Raw genomic sequence first — 18,211 nt, forward strand, 5'->3', positions numbered from 1 at the left:
AATTTTGTTTATATATTTTACGGCAAAAAAATTAACAAATTAATATATTTTATTTTATTACGTCAAAAATTCCCCTTTCAAGTTTGAATCGAGGCTATGCCCTTGGTTTGGTTTAAAATTAAATTTTCAATTTATAAATTGTTAGAACATCGCTAATGGTGTTTTTTATTTTAAAGAGAATAAATGAAAAACAATTAACAATTAAATAGACAACAACACTAGCAATAGACAAAAGCGATATAAGAAAACGAGTTGAATAATAAACTAAGGCGTCTAGGGGTTGAAACTGATGTTTAGATGTTGTAATCACAGAAATTTGTGCATTTATTATTCTCAAATGTGCACATTGGATTTCAATAGTCGGAAATAGATTTTAGGTTAAAATTTAAAAATATTTGAAAGGTTGTGTTAATATTTGAGACAAAATGGTAGTTCGTGCTATATGGTAGGAATAATCCAAAACGACGTCGTATAAAGAAGGCCACGCTGGCGCTGGCGCCACGTTGGATTTCAATGGCTGGAAACGTGACGTAGGCTAATAAATATAAATATTTGAAAGGTAGTGCTGATATTTGAGACAAATGGTAGTATTAGTATGTGCTTAAATTGAAAAAAACACTTAAAGTTGTGCTATATAGTATTAATAACCTTTAATTATACTAAAAAATGAAGTTTTGTTTTTGGAATTTAACTCCTCTTTGTCTGTTTTTGTGTGCAGAATTGTGATCCTTAATTTCTAATTGAGTAATGGAGGATTCTGAAGAGCACAAGCAAAGTTAAGCAATTTGTAATTTATTTTTACCATCATTATTCATAATTATGAGCTTGTAAATGTTTAAAGTAGTTAATTGTTTCGCAATGGCCATTGGTGAGAAATAGGATTATTAGATTAAGGTGAAGTGAATTGGTGAAGTTGTTTTCTTTATTGGTTCAACACAAGTTGAGTTTTAATGGTAAAGTAAACAGTAGCCTTAAATCTCTGGTTTTTTAGTTTCAATCAGGCCCGGCCTTAGACGTAGGCCACTAAAGCATAAGTCTAGGGCCCCATACTTCAAAGGGTCTCATATTTATATGAGTCCTTTAAAAATAGAGAAAATAACAAAACTATATAAAAAGAGGAAAAAAATAACAACAATGCTAAATTTGCTGAAATATTATATAAGCATCTCAAAAAATTGAAATTTTACATTTAATACCTTCCCAATGAAAATGCAACACATTTTACACATAAAACAAATTAAAAAAGGTCAAAAACGCGTTAGAATAGGTCAAAAACACGTCTGACATGCGTCTGACACGCGCGTCAGATGCGTGCATCAGTCACGCATCATTTTGTCAAAAATTCAAACATGTATCATTAATGTATCTGTTATGTATCAAATATGTATTAAAGACATATCTGATTATAAGTTATGATTTTTTTAACTCAACTTTTATCAATATAAACATCCTCACTTGAATTACAACCACTACTATCCACAATGTATCAGAGATCTATCAATAATTTATCAGAGATCTATTGATAATAATACATCTTAAAATACACACATATTACATATATTAAAATAAAAAATATACGTCTAAACTATTTCTGATATGTACAAAAGATGTGTCGAATATGTATAGTATTTGTATTTGAGTTATATACTTAACGCATTGAATATATAACTTACGAGTAGTTGAAATTTATCTATAACATATATTAAAATAAAAAATATGTCATATATATGCTTTGTAAATTATAGAAATTATTTATCAATAATATGTATTCAGGATATATTTATCATGTTTTAATTGTATATGAAAAATGTATCTAAATTTTGCCTGCATATTTGCCTGCTTCATCGGAAACTAAACCTTTTATTTTTTTTGTTTTGAGAATGATCGGAAACTAAACCTAAACTATAGCTTTTTGGAACTCAAATAGAGGAAACACATATACGTACTATATGACTTGGACTTGTGCTTTGATAAAAAAACTTGGACTTGTGAAAGAATTTTTCTATAAGGTTAAGGAATTGGAGATGTGATTACAAACGAATTAATTTTTGATTTTTTAAATTAAATTTTAAAACCGAACTGACTGAATTAACCAAAAAAATCTGAGTTTTTTTGTTTTTTCTATTTTTTTCTCATCTATTTGTCTGTTTTAACCAAACCGGCCTATTTAGTCGTTTCACGATTTTAAGTTTTTTTCGTCATTTTGATTTTTGGTCAAAATTTCTTATTCAATCGGTTCGGTTTTGACAATTTGGTCGAATAGTTAATTTGGTTAAACAGTTGTCAAATCGAACAGGTCGAATTCTCACCCCTAATACAAACACATTAGTTTAGATAAACAGTCAACCCGATTCTCGAACTTATGTCTCAGGATCATGTATGTTATATTTAATTTTTTTAGTCAATTAGATAGAAAAAGATTGTGTATCAAGATAAAGTAAGTTCGTTTTAACTTTTAGATCTCAAAACTTCGGTCTCAGATTAATTAATTCCAATATACCTCATATATGTGAGTTATTTGACTCCGAAACACTAGTTTAAAAAGGTTAAAAGTGATTTATTTGATCCAAAATACAAATTTTAGAGCCTAGTTGATTAAAAAAATAGTTCAATACTAACCCGAAAGATCTGATTTTTTTTCTTTCATTTTTTTAATATATTTCTCGGTTTAACCAAACCGACCAAATTAACCGACCTATTCAGTCAGTTCGGTTTTAAATATTTTTTTTATTCGGCCGGTTCGGTTTTTATCTATTCGATCGAACTGTAAATTCGGTTAAGAGGTTGTCGACCGAACCGTCCAAATGATCACCCCTAATGCAAACAAATTAAATTTGGATAAACTGTCAACCCGATCCTTGAACTCGCGTCTCGGTGTCATATATGTTATTTTTAACTTTTTAGTCAATTAGATCCAATTATTTGTATTTCGAGTTAAAATAAGTCATTTTTAGCTTATAGATCACAAAACTTGGGTCTCGGGGTCAATTAATCCCCAATCTATATTCATATATATTTATTTAACTATGAAACACTATTTTAGAGATCTAATTGACTAAAAAGGTTAAAAGTGACTAATTTAAACTCCGAGACATAAATTTTGAGAACTAATTGTTTAAAAAGGTTATAAACTACGTACCCAATGATTTTGATAATACTATGAATTACAATTCTTTAATTATAATTACATTAAAGCTGAGGATAAATTCCATCACAATCAATCTAATATTAAATAGGACTTAAATAATTAATCAAATAGTTGATTTTGAAGCCCTTCGAGCAAGAATGATCCAACAAAGCAAACGATAAAACACAAAAAACCCCAACATAATTCCAACATTAATCCACCTAATATCCTTATCAAGTCCTCTACTCTTCAACACATCATCACCACTAATCAAACATTCATCATTTTTCCAAGAAAAACACTCACTTCTCATACTCCAATACTCATTTATTAAAAGACAATCTAATGGATATCTATAAATAGAAACATAATACATGAACATCCAGTACTTAGGTATGTTCTCCTTCGGAATGAAATAGCCTGAAAATAGAAAAAAAGCTCCAAGAATTGTGGAAATCAAAGAATTTCCCGATATGAAATCGGGCGATATTGCGCTTAAGAAAAGAACTAAAGAACTGGCCATTAAAATAATAAGCCAAACTATAAAATTGAAGAAGATGAAGGCGGAAATTGAAGGATTAAGTCCGACGAGCCAGTAAACCGGCACGGAGAAGAGAATCGCGACGGCGAATAAAAACGGGATGAAAATTATGGTGTTAGCTATCATATAAGAAGAGATTTTATAAGCTCCTCTTGATGATTCTTTCATTAGAATTTTCCTTTCTTGAAGATAAATTGGAAGTGCTTCAACTGTTGAAGATAAGAGAAAGCTTAAGCTAAAAGCAAAAAACCCTAATCTTTCGGTAATTCCTCCTTCATCTTTTCTTACCTTGATATACACGCTACCTAACCCTAATCCTCCAACAATTGCTTGCATTGTTCTTGCCAAGAAAAGTTGCTTTGTCCTATAAATAACCTTCCAAAATCTTGAACATAAATAAATAATCTCAAATAAATTAAAATAGTCATAAAAAATACCCTTTTTCTTGATATCTTCATAATTAAATTGATCACCAAATGATTCATCATTATTGTTTTCGAAAGGACATGTGATCATATGAGTTGAGGAATCTTCAAGTGTATGTATGATTTCCATTGCGAATTCGAGAGGATTTAACTGAATCGGAATTTGAAATCCCAAATTAGAAATAGTTTGCTCCAGTGAATCCAAGCTACCATTATGAACAACAGAACCATGAGATAAGATTAAAAATTTGTGAATGAATCTTAGAATTCTATAGCTAGGTTGGTGAATAGATAACACAATTGTTCTTGATTTTTCTTTTGCCATTGTTGAAAGAAGATCAATAACTTGAAAAGCTGAACTACTATCTAATCCAGAAGTTGGCTCATCAAGAATTAAAATTGCAGGATTATGAATCATTTCAACACCAATTGATACTCTTTTTCTTTCTCCACCAGAAATTCCTCTTTTTTCTTCATCACCAACAAAACTATGAGCAACATGAGAAAGTTTAAGCTCCATCATCAAACTTTCTACTAATTTTTCTCTATCTTTTGAGCTCATACTTAACCCTTTGAGCCTAAATTTTGCACTATACATTAATGTTTCTTGCACCGTAAGTAAAGGAAGTAGATTATCTTCTTGTGCTACAAACCCACAAATCTTCCTCAAATGAGAAGGATTGGATATATATCGATCATTTATCGATATACTTTTGGGAGTAAAATCTTTATCTTTTACTCTTCCGGATATAAACCGAAGAAGACTAGATTTTCCTGTACCGCTGGGACCGACAATGGCAAGAATCTCGGAGCTTATTGCTTGGAAAGAGACAGAATGGAGTATGTTAATAGGGTTAGGGTTTTGTAGAAAGTGAAAAAAAGAAGAAGACATTGAGTTACTAGGAGATATGGTGTAGGAAAGATTTGTTACTGTAAGTCTGTAAGATATTTGAGAATGGTGAGACGGCGGTGGTGGCGATGGAGGTGACGGCGGTGGTGGTGAGTGGGGAGAAGAAGAGGAGGAGCTGGCGGATTCCTCATGGGAATGATCAGAAGAAGTAGAGAAGAGAATAATTGAGTCTTCTTCTATGCCTTGTTTGGTGAAACAAGAAGCCATATTTTAGTTTAATTACTCTCTTGGCAATAAGGATTAGTAAATATATTGAGGAAGAAAAAAAGGTGAGGTATGGGAGTTGGACCAACCAAAGATAAAAAAAAAAATGGTTGATTTTCCAAACAAGGATATTCTTTTGCTAATTAATTGAAATTGGTGGAACAAAAGTTTGGCAGAGTTTGGTTATCTAAGAAAGTTGACTATGTTCAGTATTTTAGAATAATTATAGCACTCGAAGTGCGACTTATTATTTAAAAGTAAAAATCAACAAATATTTTTTTTTCTTTCTGAAAGATACTTTTTTTAGATAAATGATAGGTGGATTAGCACGCCTACAAAAAAATGGATGGTAAAAGTGTCAAGAATACAAATTAAGAATCGCTACAAAAAATCTATACAACGGCAAACGTCGTTGCCCGTATAAGTAAAGTTAGGGGTGTTCAAATTCTGGTTGGGGTGGGTTATGAAATTTTTTGGACCCAAACGGAATTTTAATATTAAACTGGATTAGGACACAATTTATTTGGGTTATACCGATTTAACTATTCTCAGTTAAGAGGTTTATATGGATTATGTAATTTTATTTTCTTTGGATTTGAAGTTTCACATAATCATATTCCTCTAGGCATGGAGAACTGTGGTGCATCACCCCAGCCATATCTTGTGGCATCTGATAGAGTGAGTGCTGCGCATACATGCCCAACCTTATTTAACTGATCATCTTGAACTTTTTTATATTTAATTTTTTTCTTTAATCTTTTTTAGTATTCAAATTAATATAAAATATTTAACATATTATATTAAGTAAAAAAAATCATTCCATATGCATCAAAACAATTAAAATATACCATTCGAAATTAAGTTATACTTTTTTGGCAATCTTTAAATTATACTTTAAAAAAAATTAAAATAAAAAATATAAGAAAAAGTATATTTTGGAGCCATCCTTTTCAAATATAAATTCTCAAAATTAATAATTTTTATTTTATTTTATATTCAATATTGAACACTCTACTATGTTTCAATTCAATGTAAACTAATAATTAGAGCTGGCCATGGGCTGGATCAGTCCGTGAACCGGCCCGGAACCGGTCAAACCCGGAACCGGACTAAAACCGGCCCGGAATCATAGAAAGGGCGGTTTCGGGCTGGTTCCAAATTTGTTGAACCGTGAACCGGCGGTTCAAGGGTCGAACACGTTGATAAAAAATATATATTATATTTTTATTATATAATATATATATATTTGCAATAAAATATATGTTATATTTGTTTTAGTAAACTTTTTGGTTAATATATTATTTTCAAAAAAATAATTTTTTATTTTCTTGTAATACTATCTCCGTGAGTTATTTTATTGTTAAATTATATTTTTTAGTAATCAAAATTTTAATCGGAACCGGCGGTTCAAGGGTCGAACCCGTTGATAAAAAATATATATTATATTTTTATTATATAATATATATATATTTGCAATAAAATATATGTTATATTTGTTTTAGTAAAAATTTTGGTTAATATATTATTTTCAATTTTTTTTTTATTTTCTTGTAAAACTATCTCCGTGAGTTATTTTATTGTTAAATTACATTTTTTAGTAATCAAAATTTTAATTTAATTTTCAATATTTTTTCTAAACTGTCCTAAACCGAAACTGGAACCGTCCGGTTCCGAACCGTCTCTTAGGCGGTTCCGGGCCGGTTCCACTTTTTTTTAAATCGAGACCCGGTGGTTCCGAACCGAAACCGCATGATTATGAACCGTGGCCACCTCTACTAATAATAACCTAATATATCCAAACATAATGTATTTGAACAGCTTATAGGAACTAAATAAACTAGGCCATAAAGAAGTATTAAAAAAGTATTGATGGTTAAGAAATTTGCTGAAGTATAAAAGAATGGCCCTGTGAAATACAAATGTGTAACCCGTATAAACTGACCACATATTATGTTTGGGTTATAACAGTCTAATAAACCATTGGTTTATCAATAAAATGTAAATATCAGTTTGAGTTTGAATTTATTTTTTTGGTTTGGGTGGGTTATATGAAGTATGTACAGCACTAAGTAAAGACATGATTCCTCGAGTATTTCTTACTTTCCAGAGATGTCAAATACCGAAAAATAAAATCAGCTTCCAGAGAGTGCGGTGTCTACTCGAAGATAAAGATTGCAAAGCAAAAAGAAGTGCTCAATATATAGATGAAGGCGCAACCCAGCAAAGCAAATGTGACAAAAATCCAAAATATAGGACCAAAATTACTAAGCAAATTTGCATTGAAAAACAGTATGCAAACCTGTTTTATCCATGCCACATAAAGAACAAGAGGACTGCTCCTAATTCAGAATTCCCCGTCTTATCAAAGTTACATTTGACGAAAATTACTTTTGACGAAATACAATATTTAGCAAGCAATCAAGTGAAAAACTGGATACGTGAAAGTTGAATGATTGATATTGTCAAGTTTTAAAGTTCGTGTTTTAATTGCAAATTAGAATAAAATTCGTAATTTAATTTGCAATTAATTTTTTAAATAAGAGGAATTTAATTAAACGAATCCAATATAGAAAATAGCTTGCCCATATGTTGTATTTGTGAATACTAATCTATATCTATACTATATATAAAAGCACGGATTGGGGGTAGGGATGGCAATGGGGTAGCGCGGGAACGGGGACGGGAAAGCCATTCCCATCTCCATCCCCGCGTCTATGGGGAATCCCCATCCCCGTCCCCATTTAATTAATGGGGATAAAATCATCCCCGTCCCCATTTCCATGGATTCCCCATCCCCATGGGGATCCCCGTTCCCCGTACAATTAAATATAATTTATAAATAATTTTATTATTTTCATAAGATATTTGAAAAAAAATCATTATAAAAAATACTATTACCTTTTATAATACTAGTTTCGCATTACGTGCTACGCACGTGGCTCGTAGTATGACTCGTCAAATTATCATAATTATATTTATTATGAATTATAGAGATTATATTATGTGTAATTAGTAACTGTATTATAATTAGAAATTATTTTTAAATATAAAATATTAAATAACATTTGAAATAATAGATAATTCATTTAATATTTTAAATGCTTATTTTAATAGTTTAGTTTCTTTTAATTGATAGTCAAAGTTTATAATAATAGATAATTTAAATAGAAAATATTAAATAATAACTAAAATAGTAATTTATGAGGAGTAATTCATCTTATTTAGAATTTTATATGAATAAATAATAATTTAAATAGTATTATTAAAGATTAAAATAATTTATTCTATAATTAAGCATCTAATATTTTAATTTTGTTGTATCTTTTGTTCGGCTTAAATTTTAATTAGACTCTATTTTTAAAAATTAAAAAAGTTACACACTATTAGGACTCTAATTATAATATAGCTTTAATAATTGTGTATAGAATTTGAATATTAACTAAAAGGATAGAAATTAGACTATTAACTAAAAAGAATAGAAATAAGTTTATCATTAAAATTATAATAATTTTTAAGCCAATTTTATATTAAGCAATGTAACTACCAATACACCACTATTGTATATTGAACTGTGTATAATTATCAATTGGTGATAACGTCGGTTAATTTTTATTTTAAAATTCAATGGTGTCTAATTATACTTGAAACACCGCTTTGACAGTATAAAAGCACGAATGTAGGGTGAACAGGCAAATTTATCGTGATATTTGTTTTTAATTTAGGCCTAATTATTTAAAAAATCCTCACCTTATAATATTTTTTCGTTTATACCCTGATTTAGGAAAAAATTCATTTGTACTATTTTTTTGATTTTTCATTTTCGTCTCTACCCTAATGAGCTAATTTGACCTCTTTTTAATTAAAAAAATATTCAAAATGATCCTTTATATTTAGCTTATATTCTAATTAAATATTAATATTATTAATCATTTATAATGTTTTCATCCTTTAGTTGATTTAATTGTCAGAAATTTAAATTTTAGGGTAGAAATGAACGAAAAATTAAAAAAAGGATACAAATGAACTTTTTCCTAGATGAGGGTATAAACGAAAAAATATTATAAGGTGAGATTTTTTTAAATAATTAGGCCTTTAATTTATTACTAAACAATGACTTAATTAAAAGTTTTTTTTGTCTTTATAAATTAGGATATTTATTTTAATATTAAATATTAAATACAATTAGAATTTAATTTGAATTAGGAGTTAATTATGGAAGACAACACAACTTGAATAAGGAAGCAAATATTAATACACACGGCTATCAATACACGCCTATATATATGTTTATTCCGTTAAAAAAATACTTTATTACTTACATGTATGCATTATACATGCATAACCTATCAATTAGTAGAGAATTCTGTGCCGTTAATGCTAAGTTGGATTGATGAATAAATTCAATACTTGTTTTTTAATCCATTACAGTATGGACATGATTAATTTGCATACAATAATGTATTTAATCAGAGACTCACTAAGAGACTCGTAATACTTTTACTAAGTTCAATCAAACTAAAAGTTTAGACGTTTAGTAAATTACAATTCAATTCTAACTAAAACTCTAATTATAAAATATCTTTAATAGCTAATTAGTTAATTACTATAAAACCATTATTTAATGATAAATTTAAAAGGATTATTCGGTAAATTTGCCTGCCCCCCCCATCCGTGCTTTTATATATAGTATAGATTTTATATTTATAACTAATAGAAACTAATAAAAAAAATTATGTTAAATTATTTAAAATTATAAATAACATACTAAAACTTATAATATAATATAAATATACATAAATATAAATCGGATCCCCATGGGGACGGGGATGGGGATCCACATGGGGTGAGGACTATACTCCCCGTCCCCTCCCCATTTCCGTGGTTGGGGAATGATTTTCCCTCATCCCCGTATCTATGGGGGTAATTGATGGGGATTTCCCGCCCCATTAAAGACGGGTCCCCACGGGGAACGGGGAATCCCCTACCCATTGTCATCCCTAATTGGGGGGGACAGGCAAATTTACTAAATAATACTTTTCAGTTTACTACTAAATAAAAGTTTTATAGTCATTAACTAATTAGGTATTTAATTAATCACTATTGTAATTAAAGTCCTAATTAGAATATGTAACTAAATTATCTCCAATTTAGTATGTAAAAAATAACTAAATTGTTTCCAAATTAGTAGAAATACCTATTTTTTAGTTTGATTGAATTACAAAATTAAAATATTATATTTGGTCAGTATAATATTAGTTAAATTTCTATCTTATTATTTTTAAAGATATTATTAATAAAATTAAGTTAATTATTTAATCATAGTTATTATAAAACCAAAAGAAAAATAAATCAGGATGGAAAAAAATTTAATAACCGAATATATTATATTTACTTTGACAAAAATTCTAAACTAATTTAATATTAATTATAAATAAAAAAATTGATATAATTATAATGAATTTACTAATATATTCATTGACAAGTTACGTTACGAGCCACGTGCATAGCACGTAATGCGAAACTAGTCATGATAAAAAAAAACAAGTATAAAATTTAAGGTCTAATATTATAAAAAAACCATTATCAAATATTTATGTATTTATTATTAAGACTATAATCAAATCTATATCTATCTATCTATCTATATATTATATAATTGAGAGGACCAACGGAGCCCTCTCATTCATTCTCGCCAAATAGAGCATTTCTGTTAGTTCCCACTTTTTTCAAAATACTTATTTTTATTAAATTTTATAATTTTTTATTTTATTCATTGGTAGTTCCCACCTATTTCAAAATACTTATTTACTCATTCATTGGTTTAAATCAGTCTTCGTTAAAATTTATAACTCTTTTAATCTTTACATTCAATCATAATTGCTTTACATCATTCTTTGTTCATGCCAAAATCTAACGTTTTTTTTTTCTTCATTTGGTATTCCAACATCAGTTTGAAAAATAGAAAGCTCTCATATTTAATTACAATTAGTTGTGAAAAAATTACAGTAATCTTTATCTGCATTGAAAATTACAGAAGGCATATGCACTGCCTATATCTCATTGTTTATTCATCTTTCATATTTGTTTACAATTTGTGGGAAAAAGTTCTCATTGTTTATTTTAGTATATATATTATGCACTGCCTATATTTCATTCAATTAGAATGGTATTTTCATATCAATCTTCATAAATTAATTTCTATAATCAAATTGTATTGGCATTAACTCAGTACAATTTATTATTCATTCATATTGTTGCTGTGTGAATAAATACTAGGTCCATCGTCGGTTGGTTACAAGGGATATGTTAACTTCGAAGTATTTGAGGGAAGAGCGTCTTCATGGATAGATTTGAGTGTAGCTTGCAGTTGTTTTCACAGTGAATTCTAGGTCTATCTGTGTTTCCGGGCAGAGTATGGTTGGTTTTATATTAAAATATGAGTTTGTACTTTTTAAAATAAATGTTTAATTTTCATATTACATGTATATATTAAAGGTCAATTAACTCTTATATTTACTTAAAAATACGCTGAACATGCTATACTTAAAAATCAAAAATTAAATTCATAATAACAAAAATCAAATTCATAATAACATCCCGCATATATGGACTAACAAAAACAATTCATTCCTTCGAATGCAGAAGGATAGCTACAAAAGTAATTAAAAAACACAAATCAAAACTGCATACGGATTTTACCAATCCTAAATAATCCAATTAAATATATAAACTATTTAAATTTTAAAAAATATATAAACTATTTAAATTTTAAAAAATATATATTAATTTTGAATCTTTAAAATATTATATATCCATCTAATTCTTATATAATGCAAACTTTCTACATCTAATCCTTATTTTATACAAATTTTACATCGAATTCTTCAATTATGTAAATTCTCTACATCTAATCCTTATAATATACAACAATATGTGTCATTTTAATACTTTAACAATCTGTGTCATTCTATTTATTTATAATTCTCGTAAACATCAATAGAGAATCCTAATAAATTATCAATGGAAGTTCAATGGAAGTTCATTTCTTATTTCAAAATCAAAGGAATCTAAAAGACGTTCCACTTCAGATAATATTTTTATATGATTTTTGAGTAAATTACTTAATAACAATGTGATTTGATGAGTCAAAAAACAATAATGGCATCCTTCATTGTTTTACTGTGTCTCAAATTACGTTATTTTCTTACTTAATGGAATAAAATTTATTAAACTATAACTAAACATAATTATTTGTGGTTATTTAGGTCTTTATTTATGACTTTATGAACTAATATGAGACCTTTCCTTACACTTTATCTTATTACACTATAATATTTATTATAGTGATATTAATTTAATATTTTATATATATTTTTAAATGTGATGCCCCTTATAGAAAAAAATTAGAAAAATCCAATATTATCTTTGAAAGTTCTTTGGAAAATAGCTACAAAAATGACAAAATCAAACATGACCGATTTACAAAATTTTCAATTAATATAAGTATAATCATAACAATAAAAATTTAAATTATAAACACAAATTATCTAATCATTTATATTTTTTCCACAGGTCATTCAAATTTATATTGCAGCTCAAAAATCAAATTATTTAAGAAATCTGAACCTTGAGTTTCTCTATAAATTTATATGTCATGTTAAACAAAATTAATAGGCATTTATTAATTTTGTGCCATCATTTTAAGTGGTTGTACTCTAATTTTCAAAACGATTATTTAGAAGCAGCGCGAGAACTCCAACTAATAGTATATGTATATGAGTTATTTTTCAATTAATATTAAATTTAAAGGTTCTAAAACATTAATTATTAACAATTTCTTTACATAATTCTATATTTATTAGCTAAAGAGATTTGAAAAGTAAAAGAGTAATTAACTTTTTTACATGAATCATGTACTAATTTTTATTTTGTAATAGTATTTTACAATAAAGTAGTTCCATCTTAAAAAAGAAGTCGTTTAAAAATATTTGAAAATTGAACTATGAATTAGTATGTAAATCGACTTCTCCTACTACTTCAAACCCACATACTGCCATTAAAAACAAAAAAACCACATAATAAATATAAAAATAATAAATGTTAAAACAAAGGTTTAACGTCTTAAAAAATTCCGACCTTTTTATCTCCTTTTTAATCCTACCTTGACGTTGAAAATTAGTAAATTTTACCCTATTTTACATTTTTTGTCATTTCAGTTGTACCCTGAAGCATGAAATTGATATTTTTTTATTTGACAAAAGTATAAAAAAATTTCTAAATTGATCATTTTTGCATTAAATTAACTTTTTATATTAAATTGACAATTTTGAAGAATTTTTTTGAACTTTTATCAAATAAATAAAGATCAATTTTATGCTTCAGGGTACAATTGAAATGAAAAAATATAAAATAAAGTAAAATTGACAAATTTTCAACGTCAGGATAGGATTGAAAAGGGGATGAAATGTCGGAATTTTTTAAAACATTAAACTAAAACAAATTGATAAGAAGCATTTTTTTAAATTATATTTAGGACATTGAAATAAATCGGATGGAAAAGAGACAACTTCAAATAAAAAAAAATAGTCTTTTTTTAATAACTAATAAATCAACTGTGACTAGTAAATAAATGCATTAGTAGGATAGTTATAAATTGTTTAAAAAATCGGATATTAAACTCCCAGAGTTACTCAAGTCTCAAAAAATCTCAAAAAGGTCACGAAAGTTAATTTTCTTACAAAATGGTCACTGCACTATACCTTTTTATTACAAAAGGGTTCACATATATAAAACGACGTAAAAACCTAACATTTTTGCTTACGTGGCAAGCCAAAATCACAATTTATAAAAAGGAACATAGTTCAGTGACCTTTTTGAAATAAAAGGAATAACCCAATGATTTTTTTGTAGTTCACAAAATGTTTAGTGTTCTTTTCGTAACAATAGAAATATTTTTGTAATAAAAGGCATAATTCAGTGACCACTTTGTAAGAAAATTTACTTTAGTAACCTTTTTAAAATTTTCTGAGACTTGAGTGACCCGGGGAGTTTAATATCCTTAAAAAATCTTATCTTTTAACGTTATTATCATCTATTTAACTTCTACTACTATAATGTGTACGTAAGAATTGAAACACTCATTCAAAATTAAATAAGATTATTATACTAATATATATTCTTGAGCTTTTATTTTATCGCCCACCTTGCAATCAATCTCTAAATTTTCCCAATCCATAAATGACGGTGGTTTCTAAAGGAGTTAGACACCAACAATGGATTATAGATTCTGGATGCTTTGCCCATTGTACTCACAATAGAGACTGGTTTTTCACTTATCAACCTATCAAAAAACAAACTGTAATAGTAGGTAACGGTCACCGTTGCAAAATTGTCGGTATTGGTTCGATCAAGATCAAGATGTACAACGGTGTAGTGAGAACACTAACTGACGTGCGATATATTCCAGATTTGTGGTTTAATCTTATCTCTCTATCTGCTTTAGAACTTGGGGGATGCCGTTTTGTTGCGGGTAACGGGATTTTTGAAGTCATTGAAACTGAATGTGATCGATGTGTGATGAAAGCTTATCTCAAAGGTAGGCTTTATGTGTTGCAAGGCTCTACTATTAGTATTAAAAATCTTAGATTTGGGAATGATTTTGTTGGTTTGAAAATTGGGAATGCAATCAATTTGTTTAAGAGCATCGATGATAAGCTACGAAGATTTGTCGTTAGACAAGGAGGTATTAAAAGTACTCTGATTCGGAATAATTTTAAGGTTGAAGAAATTAGGGCAAGAGAAAAAGATTTTAAGATAATTCGATTTCAGAATAGTTTAATGGTCGAGAAAATTTATAATTGGGGCGAGATATTGACAATAGAGTTGAATTTATTTTCGAAGTTGATCGGTCTTTTCACGAGCATGTTTATCCGTTATGATAAACGGTAAATTTGGAAAGAAAAACTTGTTTAGTAACCCTAATCTTCATCATTTATGTGATTTATTTTGTTGATTAGTTTGATTTTGTTTGGATTGTATCGTCAGTTTATCTTTTTCTTTTTCAATGAATATTATCAACGTATCTTCATTTTAACATATGGCTATGCGAGGAAGTAGTTGGCATTGACCCAAAATCTCAGTGTGTGATGAATCTATTAACTTTTAATATCATGGTTTCATTTTTGTCAGGATTGGATTATGTAACAATGGTAAAAAAAAAATCTATATCAGTTTAATAGCTAGTGCGAGTAATGGAATTTTTCTTTAGTTGTCATGTCCAGAGGTTAATTAGTACAACTGCTTGCATATTTATTTGAGAGTGGAGGTAGTTTTTGAGCACCAGCATTATTCATACTAATGTGTTTTAATTTTCTAGTAGTAATACAGGTAACAACAATTATGGATACCAATGGTAGTTATAGTAGAGTTCTATTGAAGGAGAAGTGGCTATAGTTGCATGGTTTTGCTGATGGCTTAGATTATATTTAATATTTTAATGGCAATTAAATTAGGTTTTTTGCTCTTTTGGGTCTTATGCTAAGGACACAGATAAGATGATGCAACAAGTTTTGAAGAGGATCAAAAAAGTCCAAATTAGCCAAATATTATTACTGGATAAAAAGCCTTCAGAGAGTAGATTTCTAATTTACTTTAATTAATTTTAATTAGACTCTAATCACATTAAGTTAAATTAGAGATTTTTATAATATTTTTTCAATATTTAAACTAAAATAAATTAGGAATCTTTTTACACAGTACCAAGGTATTTAATATGATTTTGACAAATTTAGAGTAAAAGTGATATGATCTTGTTAATTTTGGACTTTTTTGATAATTCGTTACAAGTTAAGGGGTAAAATGAATCTTTGTTCGTATTTGAAGATACTCATTTTTATTATCTTTAACCTCACCAAATTCTGAAGCTAACAAATTTTGTTTTCTTTATTCGCAGTATGCATTTTACTTTCTCATTGTTGGTGCTGCATACTTCTTGGCCAGATTTGTTCTTTTTGACTTTGTTTTTGGTTTATTGTGCTCTGTATTTTAGAATGTGATTGAAAACTCGGCTTCTTTAATTAACTTTAACTATATATACGCATATATCACGTTGGATTTAGACTAGAGAGACGATCAACTGAATAGAGGATGAAGTATTTAGAAGCAGCTTTAAACCAATTGTTCAAATTCGAGTTGTTTGCTTTCGTTGGGGAACTGAGATCATTACAAGGATATTCATTAACATTGAATCTAAATTTACTTTGATGTTTACCTGAAAACGATCTTTTGCTTAGAAATCTGTGATTTTTTGCTTAATGAAAGCTTATTATTAGTAGGTATGAAATTTCTGTTGGGGCGGAATAAAGCGCCCCCAACACTTTTTTTTGGATTTAACACTATTAAATCCGTGTATTTAACCGCCCCTACAATTTCGTCACTAAAAAATACTTTCCCCAGCAGTTGCCAAAATCGCCCCTATAACATAGTGGCGCTCGGATAAACGGCGGTTTATGGACGGTTTTGGAAATGTTGTTACTGCTTATAACTGCCCCTAAATAGAAAAATAACCGCCCCTACGGATATGTTTTCTTGTAGGGGGGAGGACCAAATCCAACTGAAAAATCAAATTGAACCAGCAAATTCAATTTGATTTAATTCGACATTATGAACTATCAGTATGGTTCTGTTGGTAAAGTAAAAGAAGATAAATTTATTTTTAGATCAAGCCGAATCAAACTGAAAATTAATTGAACGTAAGGTTCAATCCAGTTTGAAATATTTTAGATCCTTGCATATTCGGTCCGGTTCGAACCGAATGTGTACTCCCAGTTTCTACCATGTTAAGGATTGCAATATATATGATGGATGAGCATCATATTTTGATGAGTTCCGCCAGTTATGAATGCCGACCGGATTCCAGCTGCATTTGCACCTTTAATATCGTGGTGAATGGAGTCTTTCGATGTCAACTGTAAGTTTATCATTGCATTTTTATTGCTTTTAATAGTGAAAATTTGGATTATTATCTTTTGTGATCAGAAAGCAGCGGAAAAAGTGAAGGCAAGAATGCAATTTGAGTTCAATGAATAGGTAAGATAGTGGCATCCTCTAGCTTATATTTTAGCTATGATGTCGTGTTTTTTCCTTCGCTCATGAGATTTCATGATTTGCTGTTTTATGTAGCGTTACTATTAATTATAAACTTGATGTTTGTTTATTTTCATTATTGTCAATTTAATTATTAATATAATGTGGCTGGCGTTTCTCATTAAATGGGACAATTCACCTGATTTGTTATCTTTTCACTTGCAGAATGTTTCACAACCAATCCAGCATTTACGGCAACTAACTTTGATGCTCGCATAATCAGACAAGGGTTATAAGCTGGTAAAACTCATTAGCTAATACGCGCATTCAAGATTGTCTTGAAAGACATAACCTTCATTTTTGAGATTGTTTTTTTGAAATCTGATTTTTAATTTTAATTACAGTGAACTAATGATTTGAAGGTCTATAGGCGATTCGAAGAACATTTGCTGAATATAATTATACTGGATGGTCCTATCTAGTAAGATTGTCAATCACAAGCTAAAGTCACTTGCATAATTTCTTATTGCTGATATGAAGCTATGTATCTTTTTACCAGTTTGAAATGTTATTTTGGAGTGTTTAAGATGATTAATTTTGAATAAGTGTTCATGTACTGCATTTATAATTTAGTGTTCAGTTCTGTAATCTGCTTTTTTTAGTTCTCTGTTAAGTTCTGTAGTGATATAGAATCGGTCTTTTTTCAATTCTCAAAGTTAAGATTTGGTATTTGTGATTAGTGAAGTGGCTTTACCATTTTTGGTTGTCTGTTTGTAAGAATAAAGATCAGAACGTTAGACGTTATGGTGTCCTTAAATTAGTTTAAAATGTTCATAGTTTATTTTTGGCCTTCAATGTATATATTTGCGATATCAAAAATCCATTTTCTTTGTATTCAGATATGAGCTTTGAGTGTTGCG

The 18,211-nt window shown here is 28.6% G+C and overlaps 1 protein-coding gene and 1 long non-coding RNA gene across 2 annotated transcripts; one reads left to right on the forward strand and one right to left on the reverse strand.

The window, feature by feature from the left end:
* Positions 1–3,111: 3,111 nt before the first annotated feature.
* Positions 3,112–5,222, reverse strand: LOC126686135 (ABC transporter G family member 23). The gene has a single exon (XM_050380167.2). The coding sequence runs from the start codon at positions 5,208–5,210 to the stop codon at positions 3,252–3,254; it is 1,959 nt and encodes a 652-aa protein (XP_050236124.1). The 5' UTR covers positions 5,211–5,222; the 3' UTR covers positions 3,112–3,251.
* Positions 5,223–16,813: 11,591 nt separating this feature from the next.
* Positions 16,814–17,798, forward strand: LOC130015628 (uncharacterized). Its single transcript, XR_008790904.1, has 3 exons — positions 16,814–17,294; positions 17,517–17,591; positions 17,696–17,798. It is a non-coding gene; the product is annotated as an uncharacterized LOC130015628 (long non-coding RNA).
* The last annotated feature ends 413 nt before the right edge of the window (positions 17,799–18,211 follow it).

The sequence above is a fragment of the Mercurialis annua genome, linkage group LG6 (assembly GCF_937616625.2).
Source record: "Mercurialis annua linkage group LG6, ddMerAnnu1.2, whole genome shotgun sequence".
NCBI classification, from domain to species: domain Eukaryota; kingdom Viridiplantae; phylum Streptophyta; class Magnoliopsida; order Malpighiales; family Euphorbiaceae; genus Mercurialis; species Mercurialis annua.